This window comes from Canis aureus, chromosome 13 (assembly GCF_053574225.1).
Source record: "Canis aureus isolate CA01 chromosome 13, VMU_Caureus_v.1.0, whole genome shotgun sequence".
NCBI classification, from domain to species: domain Eukaryota; kingdom Metazoa; phylum Chordata; class Mammalia; order Carnivora; family Canidae; genus Canis; species Canis aureus.
The window spans coordinates 12,841,308-12,865,166 of NC_135623.1; the positions used below are offsets into that span (position 1 = coordinate 12,841,308).

The 23,859-nt window shown below is 36.7% G+C and overlaps 1 protein-coding gene and 1 long non-coding RNA gene across 4 annotated transcripts in view; one reads left to right on the forward strand and one right to left on the reverse strand.

Annotated features, from left to right (window-relative positions):
* Positions 1–23,859, reverse strand: part of AGO3 (argonaute RISC catalytic component 3) — a 119,178-nt gene that overhangs the window by 73,362 nt on the left and 21,957 nt on the right. The window contains exons 1-3 of one of the 2 annotated variants that reach the window (XM_077844778.1): positions 19,820–19,960; positions 10,268–10,332; positions 3,877–3,997 (exon numbers count right to left, since the gene is read on the reverse strand). In XM_077844778.1, coding sequence (XP_077700904.1) covers positions 3,877–3,997; positions 10,268–10,317 — 171 coding nt within the window. In that variant the 5' untranslated portion in view covers positions 10,318–10,332; positions 19,820–19,960. Of the gene's footprint in view, positions 1–3,876; positions 3,998–10,267; positions 10,333–19,819; positions 19,992–23,859 lie in introns of those variants that run through there. The other variant, XM_077844777.1, reaches the window with a different exon arrangement.
* The window catches only part of LOC144281893 (uncharacterized), a 65,723-nt gene that overhangs the window by 34,207 nt on the left and 7,657 nt on the right, over positions 1–23,859 (forward strand). The window lies entirely within an intron of this gene.

Consider the following 23,859-nt stretch of genomic DNA (forward strand, 5'->3'; position numbering starts at 1 on the left):
AGTATAGTTTTGATTCCTGGAACCATGTTTTAAAAAAGCTTTTCTTAAAAATAAAGTTTAATCAGTTAAAAAATTAAAAATAAAATCAAGATGAAGTGTAAAACTTAAAATATAAACAAAATCAAGTGAAACCAAATGTATTTCAAATGTATAACCTAACATAATGAAAGAAGGGGAAAAAAGAAAACATTAATGCAAAGAACTCTTGAACACAGTATACTGAGTTTATTCTCAATTGGGCATGTGGAGAAGGGGCGGGTGGGAAAGAACCACATACAAAATAAAACCTTAACTCTCATGAGTAAGTTTGTTTTCTGTAGTGGTATGGTGTAGCAATTCAGAAAGGATTTTTTAAAAAATATTTTATTTATTTATTCATGACAGACATAGAGAGAGGCAGAGACACAGGCAGAGAGCGAGAAGCAGGCTTCATGCAGGGAACCTGACGTGGGACTCGATCCCGGGTCTCCAGGATTCCGCCCTGGGCTGAAGGTGGCGCTAACCTGCTGAGCCACCCGGGCTGCCCCAGAAATGATTTTATAAACGTATGGTACGACTAAACAAATGAGTAAAAGTGATGTTTTGAGGCTCAAAAAAGAAGGAAGATACAAATATGCAAAGTGGAGAGTAAAGGAAGGATAGATTTTGCTCTGGGGGGTAGACTGAAAATCAGTTTGAACTCATGATTTCCACTATAAATTTTTTTTTTAAATATTTTTTTTATTTATTTATGACAGACATGGAGAGAGAGAGAGGCAGAGACACAGGCAGAGGGAGAAACAAGCTCCATGCAGGGAGCCCGACATGGGACTCAATCCCGGGTCTCCAGGATCACACCCCGGGCTGAAGGCGGTGCTAAACTGCTGTACCACTGGGGCTGCCCTCCACTATAAATTTTATATTGTAAATTGAGTAATACTTGTGTAGACTACTTTTGGTAGGTTCACTATATGACATGTAATATTTATTATATATTGTCTTATTTATTTATATATTTTTATTTCCTATCTCTGTCCATTTTAGAAACGCCTATATCCCAGCAGCAATGAATACATTCAGTATTCAGATTTTGGTTTCTAAGTTGCATCCCCCAACTAAAAGAAATTATTATTCCTTTGAGAAAGGGTCAGCTGCATGGTTGCAGCAGGGAAAACATAAAATAAGCCTGGATAATCTTGTGCCAGAAAGTAAGGAAGTACTAAAAAAAAAAAAAAAAGTGTGTAATGTAAAAAAGAAATAGGAACCAGCTTAAAGAGGCTCCCAATGGCCAAATCTGGGACAACTGGGGCAGTGAAATAAATAAGAATAAATAAATTAGGAAGAAGAAAATGCTCTTCCTTATAATCAATACCAACTAATATATGTAGAAGGAATAAGAGAATTAGAAAATCACCATTACTATATAGTAATAATCCTCCCAAGCAAGAATCATCAATTACTTAAAAATCTAATAAGAAACAGGATCTTTTTTCTTCTTTTTCTTTTTTAAAGATTTTATTTATTTATTTATTCATGAGAGAAACAGAGAGGCAGAGACATATGCAGAGGGAGAAATAGGCTCGCTCCTGCCTGATGTGGGACATGATCCCAGGATCTTGGGATCACAACCTGAGCCACCCAAGTGCCCCGAGAAACAGGATCCTTAAAGTATTTCCCATATCAGGGCACCTGGGTGGCTCAGCTGGCTGAATATCCAACTCTTGATTTCGGTTCAAGTCATGATCTCAGGGTAATGAGATCAAGCCCAGCATCAGGTTCCCTGCTCAGAGGGGAATCTGCTTGAGATTCTCTCTTTCCCTCTGCTCCTCTCTACTGCTTGCACTCTCTAAAATAAACAAATAAAAAAAATCATTAAAAAAGTATTTCCCATATCAAACTTAAAGACTTCTTAGGGGAGCCTAGGTGGCTCAGTAGGTTAAGCTTAAGCTCAACTCAGGTCTTAATCTTGTCAGGGTCAGGAAATCCACCGTGTGGAGCCTACTCAAAAAACAACCCAAACAAAAACAAAAATACTTCTATGCACCAGAGGACAGAATCCACAAAGTGAAAAGGCAACCTACAAAACGTGAGAAAATATTTGCAAATCACCTAACTGATAAGGATAAAGATCCCTAAAATGCAATAACAACAAAAACTAATCCCAATTTTTAAAAATGGGCAAAAAAAAAAAAAAAAAAGCAAAAGACAAAAATGTACAAAAGAGTCATGAAAAGGTGCTCAATTCACTAATCATTAAAGAAATGCAAATCAAAACCACAGTGAGATATAATCTCACACCCACTAGGACAGCTACTATCAAAAAACCCCAGAAAACAAGTATTGGCAACGGTGTGAAAAATTTGGAACCCTTGTGCATTGCTGGTGGGAATGTAAAAAATGGTGCAGCCACCATGGAAAATAGTACAGTAACTTCTCAAAATATTAAAAATAGAATTACCACTTATATACAAAAGAACTGAAAGGAAGAATTGGAACAGATATTTGTACGCCCATGTTCATAGCAGTATTATTTGTAATAGCCAAAAGGTGTTCATCAACAGATGTATGGATAAATGAAATGTGGTATATACACATTGGAATATCATTCAGCTTTAAAAGGAAGGAAATTCTGATACGTGCAACAACATGGATGAATCTTTCTTTTTTTTTTTTAAGATTTATTTATTTATTCATGAGAGACACAGACTGAGAGAGAAGCAGAGACATAAGCAGAGGGAGAAGCAGGCTCCTTGCAGGGAGCCCAATGCAGGACTCGATCCCGGATTCCGGGAACATGACCTGAGCCACCCAGGCTGCCCAACATGGATGAATCTTGAGGACATAATGATAAGTGAAATAAGTCAGTCACAAAAACACAAATATTTTATGATTCCACTTAGATGAGGCACTGAAAGTAGTCAAAGTTATTGAGACAGAAATTAGAATGGTGGCTGCCAGGGGCTGAGGGGAAGGAGAATGGGGCCTCAAGTGCTTCATGGGTATAGTTTCAGATTTATAAGATAAAAAGAGGCATGGAGATAAATAGTAGTTGCAAATGTACTTCTTGCCATTAAATGTACATTAAATGGCTCAGATGGTCAATTTTATATGTATTTTACCACAGTTAAAATCTCTCCACAAGAGTAAAGAGAAAAATTTGACAGGAGAAACCTGGCAGATATCAGCTTAAACAAGTGATCAAACTTAATATCAGCATTAATGGAGCGAATACGTATTAATGTCCCCGATATGATCCACTGATAAGAACACTTGTGTAATTATTCCTGCCAAATATGCTTAATCAGAACCTAATCAAGAGAAAATACCAGACAAATCCAGATTGAGGGACGTTCTACAAAACAACTTGACTGTAATCCTCTACCATGTTAATACTATGAAAAGAAAATAAAAAGGCTGGGAAAATCTCGTTCTATATAAGTATCTATAAAGTATGTGTGTGTGTGTGTGTGTATACACACACACACACACACACACACACACACATAAAGTATCTATAAAGACAGCAAAAAAGACAGAGATTGATAAGACAAATGTGGCAAAAGGTAAGGACACTGATGAATCTGGGTAAAAGGTCTACTACATGAGTTCTTTGATTTTTACAATTTTTCATTATGTTTAAAATTATTTGAAGGGGTGTGTGGGTGGCTCAGTTGGTTGAGCATCAAACTCTTGGTTTCAGCCTGAGTCATGATCTCAAGATTGTGAGATCAAGCCCTGCGTCAGGTTCCAAGCTAGGTGTGGGGCGGACTTGAGATTCCCTCTCTTTCCCTATGCCTCCCTCCAATTCTCTCTTCGAAAATAATTAAGTAAATAAAAATTAAAAATAAAGGGAGATACTGTAAAAGAATACCTTTCCAATAAAGGAATGCATCTTACCCCAGTAGTTGCCACAGGAAGTGGATTGGCTGTGTAAAGGCTTCTTTTTCCATCATAAACTGGTCTACGGTCCCCAAATATAGTCACTTTAAAATGCTGAACCATTGAGTCAACCACCTCCCTACAAAAGGGAAAAAAATATATCCACATAATCCTCTGCATGATGAAATACAAAATACAAAATACAGTAATTCTTGTACTATTTAAAGCTGCCAAAATTCTAAAAGACAATCATACATAATAAAGATACTGCTTTCAGGACCATATCTTAGGATACCAGAAAGACTGACTTCTGGCAAGAAATATGAATTTCACAAAAGACAGAAAAGAATGAATCCAGTGAATTACTTAATCATTCTAGACTTTAGTAAACCTGCAAAATATTAACCTTAAAAAAAAATGATCCCAAGTCCCTTTTACCATCTCTGCGCACTACTCGATACATACACTTCTCTATTGAAGAATTTGATGCTCTTCACTCTGTACTCAAATACCACCTAGTGTATATATCTATTAGAACAGCTACTCCACTGTATTATAATCAGAGTACACATCACTTCTACTAGACTGTGAAGTTCTTGAGAGCAATAAACATACCTTTACCCCTCCTCAATCCTTTTCCATACTTATATTATCTAATCAGTAAGAACATTTGGAAACCTGTTTTCACCCAGCAAATATTTTTATGTGATATGTACTTACATTGAAAGATATTTAAATTTAAGACTTTACATTTAAAAATTAGCCTACAGTGAGAATAAAACAAAATATCCACAAGTCAACATTTATTTTTGTACACACATTACTTGCAAAAGCAGTGGAAAGATATCTCAACGGTGGTTACCTCTGGAGAGAGAGGTGAAGAATGATTTTTGTGTCTAAATGATCTAAATATATTATGATAAGAGTATCCTTACATATTACTGGTATAATACACAATACATTTAAAGGAATGGGAAAAAGATTAAATTCTAACCTATGGGTAGTTAGGTGAAAAAGGGGAGAAAAAGGCATTCTCTGGTACAAAATAATCAAGCTAACTTGATACCTAGAGCAATTTTCTACAAGCTCAAAATTTCTATTTTTCCCCTTCTTCAATTTTACTTTGCTGAAACTAAACCAAGATCAAGCCTCTACCACAGTAAATTTTACAAAAAAGATTTGATTCACTGATCTGTTTTTACATACAAGACAAATTTCAGATTTTTTTTTTTTGTCACTTAAGGTATTCTTCTGCAGCCACTGTCAAGTCGTTTCTTAGGTGAAACTTTACAGATCTAATTTGTCAGAATGTTTTAACTATTTTGTCATTTTTTCTCAACAGTAAATTGGTGTGACTTTAAGCTTACCAAATCCTCGCAAGCCAATCAAATCACTCTAAGGATTAAAATGGTGGAAGAGATTAAAATAGCTGTGCCAAAGACAATTTAGGGATAAAAAATGTTCTGTTTCAATGTCTACCACAGTATATTCATGAATGTTCTAACAGCGGACAATCTACCTCAATAAAATGCTAGAACCTCCAACGGAATCAAAAGCTGAATTCACCATATCTCCCCCATGTTATCTGGTTATCCTATTCATTGCTCCTCTTTATTGGGACCTTCATCTCTCCAGATTCAAATCTGGCTCATCTCTTCACCCAATTAGTTGCGGACCTCATCTCTTTGCAGTATTTCTCACATCAGTCCTTTACTTTTCATTCCCAATTACCACCATCCTAAACTACAACCTCATGTTCCAGTAGCTGGATTATTTTAAGTCTTCTGTTTTTTAAGCCTTTAATCTTTTCTTCTCCAACCCAACTTACATATCATTGTCAAATGTAGTCCCCAAACCCCACTTTTATGTTCCAGATACAAAAGGTTAATCATACTCCTCAAATCATGGCTTATTAGCATTAATCATATGTACAAGACCTCTCTTCTTTCCTTCCACCTCCATTTCCTAAGCCTTTTTCCTCTTCCCAGTAAGTTATTTCTTCTAATGTGTAGATGAACATCCTTCTGTTTGTTTATATTCCCATCTTTATCCTCTTGCACTAGGTTTTAAAAATGAATTCTTTTTGGTTTGGTACACTTAGTTCATTGTTTCTGACGTAAAGTACTCCGTATGTTGTCTATCACCCCACCCAACAATGCAGACTTTAACTACCAACCACTAAAAACAATGTTGCAATGCAATGTCTCTTACCATACCCTTTTATGGACTTGTGTGAGAGAATTTATCTCTGGTTATATACCCAGGAACAAAATTGTTATGTCCACGTGAATTTAAACAACTAAATGATAGAACTGCCAAACTGCTCCCCAGAGTGGCTGTCTAATCTACATTCCTGGAGATTCCTATTTCCCTATATATCAGACAAGATTTGGCATTATTCAGCTCTGCTTTCTAATTTTTGCTAGTGTAGCAGGTAAAATTAAAAGGTTATTTTAATTGAGATTTCTTCTATTACTAATGAATTTGAACATTCCTTCATGTGTCTGTTTCTTTTCTTCTTTTAATTCCATGTTTGTTTCCTTTGCTCATTTTTCTATTGGGGTCCCAGTCTTCTTGTTGAATTGAAGGAGTTTCTTTGATAGTCTGATAGTCCAGATATTAATTCATTAACAGGTTTAGTTATTGCAAATATCTTCTTTCAAATGTTATCTGCCTGTTAATATCTATTTGTTGAATAATATACATACAACAATATCTATATATTTGTTGAACTGAAATCCTTAATATATCATAAAATGAATCAATTTTTACCTTTACATATATAGTGTTTATATCTACCCATCTATCATTACATATATATATATATATATATGTATATATATATATGTATCTATATTACTTTGGCTATTAATTCATTTGAGGTCCTTATTTATAAACAGTGTTATATAAGGACTCTATTTTATTTTTCTCCATATAGTAAGCCAGTGGTCCCACACCATCTACAAACCAATTTAAAATACCATTTTTTGGGATCCCTGGGTGGCTCAGCAGTTTAGCGCCTGCCTTTGGCCCAGGGTGTGATCCTGGGGTCCTGGGATTGAGTCCCGTGTAAGGCTCCCTGCATGGAGCCTGCTTCTCCCTCTGCCTGTGTCTCTGCCTCTCTCTCCCTCTCTGTGTCTCTCATGAATAAATAAATACAATCTTTAAAAAAATAAAAATAAAAATAAAATAAAATGCCATTTTTGGGGGGTGTCTGGGAGGGTCAGTTGGTAAGCGTCTGACTCGTGATCTCAGCCCAGGTCTCGATCTCACAGTCATAAATTTGGGCCCTGTGTTAGGCTCCACTCTGGGCTGGAGCCTACAATAGATAGATAGATAGATAAATAAAATGCCATTTTTATCTTAATAAGTTCTCAATATATAAATGGATCTGGCTCTTGAGTTCTCTATATTGTCTCAGTGGTCTGTCTGTATTTAAAAAGTATCAATTACTAAAGTGTTTTATTATACTATAACATGGGGCAAGGCAAGTTCCTTTTCTTTTTCTAAGTTAACTAGGAGATTTATGGAAACTTTTAATCAGAATAAACTTCTAAAGTGGTCCCCCTATCAATACCATGAACAAAAGAAGTATGTCTAGTGCCCTGGGTCACCTCGGTGGCTCAGTGGGTTATGGGTCTGCCTTTAGCTCAGGTCATGATCCCAGGGTCCTGAGATGGAGCCCTCATTGGGCTCCCTGCTTAGAGGAGAGCCTGCTTCTTCTCCCTCTGCCTGCTGCTCCTCTGCTTATGCTCTGTCAAATAAATAAATAAAATCTTAAGATATATATATCTATATCTTATATATATGTAGGATACATAATAAAATAGACAAAATAAAATATGTCAAGAAATCCTCCTTTTTTTTTTTTTAAGATTTTATTTATTCATGAGACACAGAGAGAGTGGCAAAGACACAGGCAGAGGCAGAAGCAGACTCCCTGCAGGGAGCCTGATGTGGGACTCAATCCTGGACCCAGGGATCATCCAGGGGTCCCAAGAAATCCTCAAATTATAAGTACTTGGGAGACATTGCTAGTATGCTAAAAACAAATAAGCATGCTAAAAGTTACTGAGACACTACAACAATGAACTCAATGAAGATGAAAAATAGGGGTAATTTTAAGAGCTAAAGATTTGCTTAAAAATCTCAACTGCAAAAAGAACAGATTAGAGGATGTGAACTTACAATGTAAGGGGCTTTAGGTGACTCTAAGTCCAGAATGAGCAGATAGTGGGATGTAGCTTCCTCCAAATTAAAGAAATTAGGTTGTACATATTTAAGTGCCCACTATAAAGCATGTAACTACCCTATCACATATTATATAGGTAATTTCACATTCTGAGGTACTCTGCTCAATTTGGAAAAATTTAAGACCGTAAAAAAATGAAACATAACCAGAAGATGGTAATCTTAATAGAAATTCATGTAACATGAGTAAAAATAAATCAAACTAAAGAACTGTAGGTCTGGAATAGTAAAGACTCAAAGGGATTACAAAAGCCTTTGGTCCTTTGACTGTTTTGATGGACTGTCATGTGATAAACTAAGAAGAAAATCTATCTTTGTACGAAAGGATAGAACTCACAAATAATTGGGAAGATATAAGGAGCTAGACTTTGGAACAAAAATTTCCCACATTTCCTAACCACCAGAATTATTCACAAGTAGATCATACTATCTTATAAAGTACCTGACTTCATCCCTGCTATAGCTGCTCAAGGAGCAGTTATGTCACAAAAGATACCAATTAGAAGATTCCAACCAGAAGACTGAAATGAATAATCTCTGCAATCCCCTTTAACAGTAAAATTTAATTAGGAGAATTTAATTAGGAGAATATCACACAATGAAACACTGCAGATTTTTACCATGGGATCAGATATAAAAATTTCTTTATGAATAATTACACTAAACATTGATTTGAACTCAAGCTCTCAGAGCCTTAAGAGAATGGTATTAGAATTCTATATACACTGGGAATTTCTAACATTAAACTATGTTTAAATTCATAACTGCTAAAACATATGTTTCAAAGGGAATCCACTTTTCTAAGGACCATCAATTATTATCGTCTCTCTTTAATCTCTCATTAACATGATGTGATCAACATATTTAGAGGGTTTTTTTTTTAAGATTTTATTTATTTATTAATGAGAGACAGAGAGAGAGAGAGAGAGAGAGAGAGAGGCAGAGACAAAGACAGAGGGAGAAGCAGGCTCCATGCAGGGAGCCTGATGCGGGACTCAATCCCTGGACTGCAGGATCACGCCCTGAGCGGAAGGCAGGCACTAATCCGCTGAGCCACCCTGGCTGCCCCGTATTTAGAGTTTTAATGAAAATTTCGTATTCAAGTTACAAAATGACAAATCAAGGAACTGCAAATTTTCACTTCTTATCTCAAAAGATACTGTGACAAAGGGTAATGTATTAGAATGTTCATCAGGCAGGCAGGTGGAGCTAAAGAAAAAACTACAATAGTAATTTATCTTGTCATTTATTCTGCTATAGCAGCAAAGGTGCTCACTGTATTATAAAGAAAGTTTGAATTGGGAAACTGCTAATTTGAGAAACCTTTACATGTGCTAACATAAGCACTGGAGGAGAAATAAGTAGACATGAGTTTTTAGTCCCATTCTGCCACTAGGTTGTTATAAAAGTCACCTTGCCTCTCTGACTTTAGTTCCTTCATCAATAAAAATGGGATAACAGTCTCTAGCCTGTTACTGGGACCATTGGGATATTAGTGAAAGTACTCTTGGGGGGGAAAGCAAATATATATGATACTATTTTTATATAAAAATTTAAGTATAATTATCTCACAAATATACTTCAAGACTACATTGAAATATTGAAGTCTTCCAAACAACAAATATATCACAATGTATTAGTATCAAAGTAAATTAATACAAAGAATAAATCCTGGTAATTAACATAAACTATGAACTGAATTTCTATCATGTAACAGTTGTGGAACTATCTTTGTCTTATGTGTAGCTGTCTTTTATCATAACAATGGGGAGGGAATCCTTTGATCTTTTGTTCAAATGTAGAAATTTTAGCACAACGTTTAAGTGTATATTTCAGTAAAATAATTGTAATTTTACCTTCTTTGGTAATATGCAAAATATTTTAACTTCTAAAGCAGCATTTTGGAAAGCAATTTGGGAAAGAAAATCTGAGCAAATGAGGATAAGAACTTCTAACCAATCTTCAGTGGCTTCCTTTAACTAATAACCTTAGTCTAGAAGGAAAGAATTCTTGCAGAATATAATAGGATGCATTTTTGTAGAACCTTGGGATAGAATTTAAAAATCCTTAAGAATATCTGGCGATTACTACAAAAATGGAACCTACCCGAGTACATTAGGTCTTACAAAGGGCTACAGCCTACCTTTCCCACTCTTACCTCAACCACCACTTCCTACATTCTGGTACCAAGTCTTTTGACTCCATCATGCTCTGGTGCACAGACTGTAAAGTAAAATTTAATATTGGTTTCAGTAAGTTCCACTTAACCACCTGACTCATGCAGCAGAAAAATGGTAGGAGAGAGAAATTTTAATGTAAAAAGGAGAAGAAATTGTTTTCATTAATTGTTCTATATGCTTATAGAGACCCACACCTTCATCTCATTTCTAGGTACCTCTCATCCTCTACTCCCAAAAGACAGAATGGGAAATATTATTCTAGTTGATACGAGAAGACATGAAATATTTTCCCTTGAAAGTGACTATTCATATTAGTTTAGTATTCATAGCTATAATAAATTAATCTATCACTATAGTATAGTCAGAAGGAAGACTGCTAAGGTGTAACAAGATGGTAAAGTCACCTAGAGGCTTGCTTATAAAACACAACTAAAACAGCAGGCAGTCTCTCCTTGTATCCTTCCAACCTTGAATTTATCTTCATAACTCTTCAATAAATAACAGAGAAGGTAGCCAATAAATACTTTTGCATCAAGATAAAGTTTAAAAGATACAGAGTAGAGAAAAAAGGGGTTATATTTTAGATCAAATTTTTCATATTTTATAATATGAAATCTGTAGTACACCAGAGCATTTTACTAAGAACTATCTTTATAGTCATTTCACATGTGTATGAAGCTTTCATAATCTTATGTCATCTTACTTGCTAATCCAGTGGAGTAAACATCTCTAGTATTCACAGGTAACTGACAGATTACTTTAGATCAAGAAATCATTTTTTAACCCAATCTGGCTTACACTAACAACTCTATTCTAGAACCCTTCTCCCTTAGGCCACCACTGACTTCTTATAGGACATGGTCTCTTAAGCTTTTATACCTCTAGCTTCTTGGCATTTGCCACTGTGATCAATACTTGAAAGTCATGATCCTTTCTTTACCTTCTCTGAAATAATTTATACTTTATCATAGTTTGTCAACTTTTCCAATCTAAAGTTTACTGGCAAACCTGAAACAACAGTATCCCCAGAGATCCATCCTCAATCTTATCTTGACTCTGCTCACTTTCTCTAGCTTTTATGATCACATATAATTCTCTATCTTGACTTATTTCCTGTGCTCTCAACATTTATTTCCAATAATCTATTGAGCCTCTCTACTTTGATGTTTCTTAAACAATTCAACCTCCAAATATCCGAAACAGAAAATAAAAAACTTTGGTCTTTTCACCATCTGTATTTCTGTTAAAGCCATGTCTATTGCACAGATTGGAACGATGAAGTCATTCTCTCTTCTTTTTCCCTCCATGTCTATATTATTCACTCTTCTTCTAAATATTTTATCTAAGCTCTCCCTTTATCCCCACTGCCACTGCTGTTAGTTAAGTCCTAGAAAACACTACTTCTAATCTAGAAAAGTAGGGGTCAGAGATGCTAGGGGGTATGCTAGAGTACGAGGGGAAAAAAGTATATTTAATTTTCATCTAGTAATTAGAAATTAAGATTTACTAACACTTGTGAATATGGATTGACACTGGTATCTTACTTAGCCCATGTCAGATGATCAGGTGTAACATATGGTACACCTGGAACCCTAAGAGAATAACAGGACTTCTGCAACATAAAAGAGTTAACAGTGTACTGTAGCAACATTATGGTAGCAAACTACACTTATCTTGACGAATACAACATAATGTATAGAGTTGTCTTATCACTATGTTATATACTTAAAACTGATACAACATTATATATCAACTACACTTCAATTAACAATCAACAGTGTAACTCATTTTTACCACGTTGCAACTTAGCTCAAGTGCATGGCATATATTCAATCAGATTGTTGGTAACTGAAAATTTCAAATTATTAAATATATTTTTAAATAGTTTATTTCAAAATATTTTCCTGCCTTTTTCTATAGTTATATGTTAGAATAGTAAGTATATTTCTATAAATTTAAAAACTCCAAATATGTGTACATATACATTTATTTACTTATTGTTCAGTCCACGGTCAAACATATTTTAATGGGGATGAATAATCAAAGATTTAAAGACCACTGATCTAGACTACTGCAAACAGCCTTCCCAATGTTCTCCAGACTCTGGTCTTTCTCTTTTCTTTTCTTAAAGATTTTATTTATTTATTCATGAGAGACACAGAGAGAGAGGCAGACACAGGCAGAGGGAGAAGCAGGTCCCATGCAGGGAGCCCGATGCAGGATTCAATCCCAGGACTCCAGGATCATGCCCTGGGCCGAAGGTAGGCACCCAACCGTTGAGCCACCCAGGTGTCCCTGGTCTTTCTCTTTTCTAATTTATTCACCACACTGCCATTAGTTATGCTTTTAAATATAGACGTTCCTCATTTGCCCTAAACCTCCAATGGCTCTCCACTGTTTCTGAATTCACAAGCCTTAGCATGGATTTAAGACCCTTCATTGGAGTGGGGTGCCTGGGTGGCTCAGTCTATTGAATGTCCAACTCTTGATTTCAGCTCAGTTCATGAGATTGAGCCCTGCATCCAGCTCCCCTCAGCAGAGACTCTGCTTGAGATATTCTCTCTCTCTCTCCAACCCCCTTGCCCCCCGGCTCTCTCTCAAATCAATAAGTAAATCTTAAAAAAAAAAAAAAAAAAACCCTTCATAAGTTACTCCCTGGCTAATTTTCAGACGAGCTGCTCTATTTATACTGGCCTATTTCTGTTACATAAACATGTCATAATTTTGCTATGTCCACTCTATTTATTCTTCTATTCTACTATTTAGCTCAGACACCATGAAATCTAAACACATGGATAGATGTTAAGAATAAACCCCTGATTTTTAGGAATATATTTATTTATAGAAGTATCTTTGAACTTCAAATATATTGCAGAAATATTAGTTAGAAGACTAATTACTACTGAGTAATTTATTTAGATGCTACTCAGAAGAGTTTTTGAAATCTAAAATAATCATGTCAGCTTTCCTATCTTCCAAGTGATTAACTAACAAGGAAAATAAAACTTGCTCGTTAACTGACATATACTACACATGGCACAGTTTCCCTAAGATAACTCAAAACTACACTTTGATTTTCATCAGCAATGTTTTCTGGGTTATGTTCTCTAAAGCATTTTAATCAGAAATATACTCCTCTATAGGTATGACACCAAAAGGCCACTGGCAAAAAAAAAATTAATTGTTCTTAATCAAAATAAAAAATGTGTAGGTCACCATCAAGAAAATAAAAGGCAACAGGCAGAGAGGAAGAACATTTTTGCACATCATTACATTTGATAAGGGACTTTTAAGTATACCAATAAAGAATTCCTGGAACTCAATAACAAAAAGACAAATCACCCAACTTAAAAATGGGCAAAGGACCTGAAGAGACATTTCTCCAAAGATATACAAACAGCCAATTAGTACATGAAAACATGCCCAACATCAACCATCAGGGAAATGCAAATCAAAGTAACAATGAGATACTACTTAAAACTCCTAGGATGGCTATAATAAGAGACAGATAACAAATGGTGGTAAGGATGTGGAGATGCTTGAATCATCACATACTGCTAGTGGGAATGTAAAATGATGCAGCCAGAGTAGAAGAGAGCATGGCAGTTTCACAAAAGTTAAAAACAGAGTTATCAAATCATTCCACTCTTAGTGATACACCCAAAAGAAATGAAAACACATGTCCACACAAAACCTTGTACGCAGATGTTCATAGCATTATTCATAACAGCCCCAAAGTGCAAACTCACATCAACCAACTGATAACTTAATAAACAAAATATCCATACAAAATATTATTCAGTAATAAAAAGGAAGTACTGATACATGCTACAACGTGGATGAACCTTGAAAACATGTGGAGTGAAAGCAGTCACTTCACACAAATGGTTAGGTATTACATGATTCCATTTATGTGAAATGCCCAGAAAGGGCAAAATCCAGAGACAGAAAGTAGATTAGTGGTTGGCAGGGTTATGGAAAGGGAGTGGGGAGGCAATGGTGAGTGACTACTAAGGAGTAATAGTTTTGTTTTTTTTTTTAGAATTTTATTTATTCATTTGAGAGAGAAAGCAAGCAAACAAGCAAGGGGGAGGGTCAGAGGAGGAAGCAAACTCCCCACTGGGCAGGGAGCCCAACACAGGGCTTGATCCCAGAACCCTGAGATCATGTCCTGGGCCAAAGGCAGTTGTTTAACCAATGGAGCCACCCAGGCACTCCTAGTGGGATTTCTTTTTGGAAGGATGAAATGCTCTAAAATTTGATTGTGGTGATGGCTGTATGTCATCTCTTTGAATATACTAAAACCCACTGAACTGCACACTTTAAATGAGTGAATTGCATAGTATGTGAATTTCATAAGTGAAATTATTTTTAAAGAGTATGTCCCTCTCTTGGCATATTACCTATTTACAACACTATGCCAATGACATTCCTGATAACAGCAGAAAGGGAGTTGCTTCTAACACTCTAAACTGAGATTTCCATTTAAAAGTCAAAGTGGAGGGGATCCCTGGTGGCTCAGCGGTTTGGCACCTGCCTTTGGCCCAGGGCGTGATCCTGGAGATCCGGGATCGAGTCCCGCATTGGGCTCCCTGCATGGAGCCTGCTTCTCCCTCTGCTTGTGTATCTGCTTCTCTCTCCATGTCTCTCATGAATAAATAAATAAAATCTTAAAAAAAGTCAAAATGGAATCAATATAATTTATTTTTTCCTTCTAAAATTCAATCATCAGGGATCCCTGGGTGGTGCAGTGGTTTGGCGCCTGCCTTTGGCCCAGGGCGCAATCCTGGAGACCCGGGATAGAATCCCACGTCAGCCTCCCGGTGCATGGAGCCTGCTTCTCCCTCTGCCTATGTCTCTGCCTCTCTCTCTCTCTGTGTGACTATCATAAATAAATAAAAATTAAAAAAAAAACTTTAAAATTCAATCATCAGTATTACAACTGTATGCAATATGCACAAATATTTTGCACTCTATCACAAATCATGATAGTAACAATAACCACAATACGACTATAAGATGTTTCATTTATAAAAGAAAACTGAACCAAAAAAATTCAGCCACAATCTCATACTATTTCATGATTCCTTCAAATCTTTATTCTTGTTTAAAATAGATCTTGCAATTATAATCATGATTTTATACAATTTTTCCCAAGTATCTATGATACTACTTAATGATTTTGAGTAAGTACCTAACAACCTTCTTAAGGTTTATCCTCATACATACTAGCAGTTGGATAAATCAGCACAAATCTTCAAGTTATGGAATTTATACTCTAGGTCATAATAGTTCTAAAAATATTTGGATTTTAGTTATTGAGGTCATTCACTTGTTAAAAAAAAAAAAAACCAGAAACATTCAAAATTTGCTTAACAAACATGCTCTCTTACCAAATGATCATTTTCAATCAAAATCTTATTGGCCAAAAAACAATACACATACATATCCTAAAGGGGTGAGGAAAGGACAAAACAAGCAACAGACAGAAAATCCGAAGTAGAGAAGTTGACTCACAAAATGACTCACAAGCATTTCCTGGGTATTTTGTCCAAGAAAACTCCTCTGACTAAAGTGGAAACTTGTTTGGCTACAACCCATCAGTCTACTATTATGATTAATGCCATGGTGCCAAATATTTGAGCATGTGGCATATGGACAAGAAAAACCTCCTACGTGTTGATTTAAATACTGGGGCATTTAGCCCATAACTGTTTAGCTAATATGGAATAGGAATTGTCAAGTTCTAGCTAGTTTCTTCTAACTTCTTGAGCTCTAGCCATTGAAGTGTAGGAACTGAACCAATTCAGAAGCCCAGCAACAATTTTAACTAGTTATGCAATAATATTGCAAAAAGCGAAGATAAAAGCTAGCCTTTTGAAGGAATAAAGAGAGCAAGTTTTGCAGATGTTGACATAAAATCAAGTCCATATTATTAACCAAGTAGAAAACTGATTTATGTCATTTTAAGATTCTCAAAGAAATCCTATAGCTCCTATGAAAATTCAAAAGATACAGAATAAAAATTTCCACATGGAAACATCTAAATTACAGATCCTTTACTTCTATTGGCAAACAATGTAACAAAACAAAGCAACCTGAAGACAAAATATAATAAGGGAAGTCAACAGGATCATAAATTAAAAACCAGAATATATACAACAATTTATTACATATATTTTGCTCCCAAACTTAAGTAACACACTGAGCATCTACATGTGAAATGTTATACTAATTAATTTTTTCTTTCCTTTATTTTTTTTATTTTTTTTCCTTTTTTTTTTTTGTATTAGGTTCCACACCCAACATAGGGCTTAAACACACAACCCCAAGATCAAGAGTTGGATGCTTTACTGCCTAAGCCAGCCAAATACCCCAATTTCATATGTACTTTCATAATACACAAATAACTCCCTTACCCCTATCAAAAATAAGTTAGATAGGAGAAGGAACAAATCTAATAAATAATTTGGTTCCTTTTTACCTAATATTACTGCCTCTGTTATTAGTCCCTTAGAACTCTTCTGAAAAACAAAAAAGACCCTCAGCTGACATCCCTGTAAACCCCAAGCCTCCATCTCCCATTAGTCTGCAATTTCAACACATTTTGTCTTTAAAGCAGTTTTATTTTCCTACATTTTCATCATATAATTCTCCTACTTAATAAATAGCCTACAATAATCCTTTACTATATAATGCTAAAATTAGGGGCGATTCTTTTGAGCAGAGCAAGGGCAAAAGGCAGTAGGTAAGGAATTCATGTCAGAAATATCTGCCTTAGGGGTTCCTCAGTGGCTCAGTCAGTTAAGCATCTGACTCTTGGTTCTAGTTCAGGTCATGATCTCAGTGTCATGAGATCAAGCCCCACGTCATGCTCCACGCTGAGCACAGAGTCTGCTAGAGATTTTTTTCTCTCCCTCCACTCATGCTCTTTAATAAATAAAATCTTCAAAAAAAAAGAAATATCTGCCTTAGGCATCCTATCAAATGCCCCCCCCCTTTTTAAATTTCTTTTTTAATTTATGATAGTCACAGAGAGAGAGAGAGAGGCAGAGACACAGGCAGAGGGAGAAGCAGGCTCCATGCACCGGGAGCCCGATGTGGGATTCGATCCCAGGTCGCCAGGATCGCGCCCTGGGCCAAAGGCAGGCGCCAAACCGCTGCGCCACCCAGGGATCCCTCCCCCCTTTTTAAAGTAGGTTCCACATGGAGCCCAACGTGGAACTTGAACTCATGATCTTGAGATTGAGACCTGAGTTGATAACAAGAGTTGGATGCTTAAATGACTGAGCCACCCAGGTGCCCCAACAAATGCCTTTTAAAAATGTAAACACCATACAGAAGGATCAGGGCGTGCCTGGGTGGCTCAGTCAGTTAAATGTCTGCCTTTGGCTCAGCTCATGATCCTAGGGTCCTGGGACAGAGCCCTACATCAGGCTCCCCACTTAGCTGGGAGCCTGCTTCTCCTTCTCCCTCTGCCACTCTCCCTGCTTATGTGCTCACTCACTCTCTCAAATTTTTAAAATCTAAAAATAAAATAAAAAACCCAGAAGAGTCAGGATTATCCTTTACATTTACAAATTTTGAGAACAAAATTTGAAACACCCCAATTTTGAGAAACAAGAAAAAGTGAATCTGAAAGTACAGCATGAAGATAGGTCCCCATACAGGGATGATGGCTAGCAGTAACACAGCCAAGAGAGAGGAATGAGTGCAAGACAACAACTAGACTACAGACTGTAGGAGAGAAGCGTAGGGCACTGAAAATCTGTCTAGGCATACATAGCTCTTTATAATGTCCAGTTCTCTTTCTGTCCTCTACCATCATGCCCATTTCATTTTACTTTTATAAGCCTTTCATTTACTGAGTATTATGTGCCAATCATCAAGCTAATAACAGGGCTACAAAGGTAACAAAAAAGAGTATTCCTTTTCATGAAGATGTTATACTGGGAGAAGAGGGAAGCAACAAGTAACCATAATACATTAAAAATACTGTAACAGGAGTATACATCAAATACTGTAGGGTCACAGAAGAATGAATTACCTCTGACTACAGAGTTAAAAAAAAAAAACATTTTGGGGGTGCCTGGGTGGCTCAGCTGGTTTAGTATCTGTCTTCAGCTCAGGTCATGATCCCAGGGTGTTGGGATCAAGCTCTGCTTCAGGCTCCCTGCTCAACGGGGAGCCTACCTCTCCCTCTCCCTCTGCCCCTGCTTATGCTCTCTCACTTGCTGTCTCTCTCAAATAATTTTTTTTAAAAGGTATGCCTTGAAAAATAACAGAAGTTTGCCAGATAGACAAGGGCAGAGAAGGCATTCTAGGTAAGAGCTGCAGAGTATGGAAAAGGCTATAGATTAGAGCCAAATTATGAAGGGAATGCTAAATTTGGGATGTCATTCTGTAGGGCACTGAAGCTAAATAAATTTTATAGTAGGGGTGTGATCTCAGTATGAATTCTGTACTCCACATTAATCATAACATTCATATGGTGGTTTATTTGTTTTTACATGCTATCGCAAAGCGCCTTAGTGCTCATTCACTTTGTATTTGTGTCTTATCTAAATTACGAATTTCTTAAAAGAACCACCTACGTCTTAAATGAAGACTCTTAATAATATTTATTGAATAGGAAAAGGCTGGGGTATTTGATAGTACAAACCAAAATACTAAGTTGAACATCACTGTTTTCTTTTTTTTTTTAAGATTTATTTATTTATTTATTCATGATAGTGAGAGAGAGAGAGAGGCAGAGACACAGGAGGAGGGAGAAGCAGGCTCCACGCCGGGAGCCCGATGCGGGACTCGATCCTGGGACCCGAGGATTGTGCCCTGGGTCAAAGGCAGGCGCTAAACCGCTGAGCCACCCAGGGATCCCGAACATCACTGTTTTCTAAATGTTTTTTGTCCATACAATGATTTGTCTTTGTTCTTTAAAACTTCTTTCATGGTGTACATCATGTCATAAATTCCTTTTATATTCCCTTATTTACCCAAACCACAATCACACACACACACACACACACACACACACACACATTATTTGGGGGAGGTGAGAGAATCAGCTTACTGAAAGCAGATTGATAAAATCTTTATATACATATGTACTTGGTTCCTATATGAGAATGAGAAAAGTCAGAAATTAAGGATCAGAACAAAATGCATGAAACATGAAACCTCTAGCTCTACCCACTACTGCTACCATCCCATCATAAGTAAGGTGGGAGTGGAGAGGGGAGGAAAAATGAAAGCACTGCTATATTACCTGATAGCAATGGAACAGATGCTTAGTCTTATTTCAAGAGCATATAAAAAGGACTTGGATCTCTCTTATCACAGAGAAAACATGTGACCTCATGATATAATGAGAAGACTGTAGATTTTTCCCAACATCATGTACAATTTCAAAACAAATTATCACCTGTTTCTGGTCAAACTGTTAAAACATTAGCACTGTTATTAAATATGAAAAATAAACGTAATTACTAAAGCAAATAGCAAAATAATTTCCATGATTTAGTGATTCTTACCTGTTCACTCTCCTAGGACACTTGTCTGGTTTAATGTCTACCTCATAGAGGTAGACATCAATCTTTGGGATTTCAACTTGAAAACAGTTAGCCAGCAATTTAATGGGTTTGCCCATGGTGCCATAGCCAGGTCTTCTGGGCACCATGAGTAGGGGCTGGGCCCCAACGGGTCCTGCCAGGAAGAGGGAAAAAAAGTAACATTGTTATAAGCTGTGTTTGATAATCTTGCCAATCAGCATATATTAGAATTTTAAGTATAGCTGATAATGGTTGAAGCCTAGTGATGAAAGACATTTCTAATGCTTCAACTTTTTTCTCCCTAACTCACTCTCCTCATTTAAATAGATACACCAAAAACAATTGGTTATTTCTGGAAAGTTGTTTTAGAAGGGGTAGAAAATAGGGAGAGCAATCATATAAACCCAGATGAGCATGAGCAAGCACAAACCAGACCTAAAGAGTGTGAGATCAAACAACAATATAAATTTAATTTTTTAAAGATTTATTTATTCTAGAGAGAAAGTATGTGTGTGTGTGTGTGGGGGGCACTGAGAGAGGGAGTGAGAATCTTTATTTTTTTTTAAAGATTTTATTTATTTATTTATTTATTTATTTATTCATGAGACACAGAGATAGAGAGGCAGAAACACAGGCAGAGGGAGAAGCAGGCTCCATGCAGGGAGCCCGATGCGGAACTTGATCCCGGGTCTCCAGGATCACACCCTGGGCTGAAGGCGGTGCTAAACCGCTGAGCCACCTGGGCTGCCCGGGAGTGAGAATCTTAAGCTGACTCCAGGCTGAGCACAGAGCCCCATGTGGGGCTGATCCCATGACTTGTGCCTGTGCGGAAACTAAGAACTGGATGCTTTGGGGCACCTAGGTAGCTCAGTTGGTTAGGCCTCTGAGTCTTGATTTCAGTTCAGGTCATGATCTCAGAGTTGTGAGACTGAGCCAGCCCTGTGTCAGGCTCCACACTCAGCATCGTGTCTGCTTGTCCTTCTCCTTCTGCTCCTCTTCTCATCTGTATACTCTCTAATAAATAAATAAATAAATAAATAAATAAATAAAATATCTTAAAAAAAAAAAAAGTTGGACTCTTAACTGAATGCCCACCCAGGCGCTCCAATAACATAAATTTAAAGTACAATATAAGGATAAGAACAGATGAAAAATATAAAATAATAAAAGGATCAATAAGAAAACAAAGTACAAATTCGATATTTTGAAAATTATTTGAAAAGATAAATAAAATTGACAAACTCCAGATGGATGGGTGCCTGGATAGTTCAGTCAACCTCCAACTCTTGATTTCAGTTCAGGTCATATCTCAGGGTCGTGGGATCCAGCCGTGTAGGACTACACACTCAGCAGGGGGTCTGTTTGAGATTTTCTTCCTCTCCCTCTGGCACTCCCCTTTCCCCCCACCTTGAGTGTGTGCGTGCCCTCTCTCTCTCTCAAATAAATCTTTAAAAAAATAATAAAAGAGGAGATAAAATCATATAAGTGGAAAAAATGCTATCATTACAGATACTGAAGGTACAACATTATGTCAATAAATCTGGTGAAACAGAAAAGTTACTAGAGCAATACACCTTACTGACACACAAAAGTGTATATAATTTGAAAAGTCCTTTGTTGGTAATAATATAAAATGGAAAACGATATTGTGGTTCCTCAAAACATTAAAAATAGAATTACTATATGATCCAGCAGTTCTACTGCAGGATACACATCCAAAAGAATTCAAAGCAGAATGTTGAAATAACTGCACACCTTTGCTCATAGCACCATCATTCACAACAGCCAAAAAATGGAAACAGCCTAAGTGTCCACTGATGGATACATGGATAAAGAAAATGCAGTAATACATATAATAGAACACTAGCCTTATAAAGGAAGGAAATTCTGACACATCCTAAAACACAGATGAACCCTGTAGATTATGTTACATGAAATAAACCAGTCACCAAAGGACACTGTATGATTCCCCTTATTAATACCTTTAGTAATCAAACTCAGAAAAAGTACAAGGGTGGTTGCCAGGGGTTGGAGAAAAGGGAGAATGGGGAAGTGCTGCTTAGTGGATGGAGGTGCAATTTTGTAAGATGAAGAGAGTTCTGGAGATTAGTTGTACACAATGTGAATGTACTTAAATACTATTGAATTGTACGCCAAAAAATTGTTAAGATGGTAAATTTAACCTTATGTGTACTTTATCACAGTTAAAAAAAAAACAAAAACACCTTAAGTGATATATAGCATTAAGATTTTAAAGCCCAGGGCAGCCCTGTGGGGACGCCTCTCACTCCTGAGAGCTCTCTCTATATCTCTGCTTAATAAACCTCCATTGCTTTGCTTAAAAAGGGGTGGGCGGGGGGCAGCCTGTGTGGCTCAGTGGTTTAGCGCCGCCTTTATTTAGCCTGGGGCCTGACCCTGGAGACCCGGGATCGAGTCCCACGTCAGGCTCCTGCATGGAGCCTGCTTCTCCCTCTGCTTGTGTCTCTGCGCCTCTCTCTGTCTCATGGATAAATAAAAATCTTAAAAAAAAAAAAAAAAGCTTTTAAAGCCTAAAATGTAGCTGTTAAATGAAGTTCAAACAACAAATTCAGTTAATAAATTAATAACGATTATCTAAATGAACTGACATTTAAAATTATCTGAAAAAAAATTATCGGAAAAGTCCTTTACCTATCTGAAAAAATGAAATCCACAATTAAAAATATTTCCAGGGGCCACCTGGCTGGCTTAGCCAGTAGAACATGTAACTCTTGATCCTGGGGTTCTGAGTTTGAGCCCCATGTTTGGTATAGAGATTACTTAAAAAAATAAAATCCTAAAAAAAATTTCCGGGGATCCCTGGGTGGTGCAGTGGTTTGGCGCCTGCCTTTGGCCCAGGGCGCGGTCCTGGAGACCCGGGATCGAATCCCACGTCAGGCTCCCAGTGCATGGAGCCTGCTTCTCCCTCTGCCTGTGTCTCTGCCTCTCTCTCTCTCTCTCTCTATCATAAATAAATAAAAATTAAAAAAAAAAAATTTCCCTGCCTTTGACTTAGGACATGATCCCGGAATCCAGGATCGAGTCCCACATCAGGCTCCTGCAGAGAGCCTGCTTCTCCTCCCTCTGCCAATGTCTCTGCCTCTCTCTCGGTCTCTCATGAATAAATAAAATCTTTAAAAAAAATTTGCACACATACACTAAGATTCCAGATCCAGATAGTTCCATTAGAGAATTACAGCAAACATTACAAGAAAAAAATGCTGATCTTTTACAAACTCCTCTATAGAATAGGAAAAAGTTGGGATGCCTGGGTGGCTCAGTGGTTGAGTGTCTGTCTACCTTTGGCTCAGGACATGATCCCAGAGTCCCAGGATTGAGTCCCACATCAGGTTCCCCATGGGGAGCCTGCTTCTCCCTGTGCCTCTCTTGGTCTCTCATGAATAAATAAATAAGATCTTTAAGAAAAAACAGAAAGAATAGGAAAAAGCAAGTATACCCCAATTCAATATATGATGCCAGAAAAACTCTGATACTAAAACCTGACAAGACTATTATGAAAAAGAAAGATAAATCACAGGACAGTATCATTCATGAATATACCTAAAAAACTCTACACAAAATGTTAACAAAATCTAGCAATGTATCAAAAGGATAATGCATCTTGACCAAGATTAATTTATTATCAGGATTAAAAGTCAACAAGTCTTCTTTCACTGTGGATAAAAGTACATTAAAGTGCTGCCTATATTATTATTATTATATTATTATTTTAGTTTTGTTTTCATACATTTGTAAAACCTCTTCTGAGGACATTATCTTTCCTGCTATCCTAGATAATACTGATAATATCCTAGGTATCACTGAGTAATTCTAGACTAGGTCATAATTGTAGCTTTGCTATTTATCTAACCACTTGACTTCTGTCAAATATAGGTGGCCCTGAAACTCCTATTTTCTTATCTATAAAATGGGAATAATATCTGCTCTGCCACATTCTTATGAACCTTATCAGGTGAAATTAGAAAATGTACAATAGGGATGTC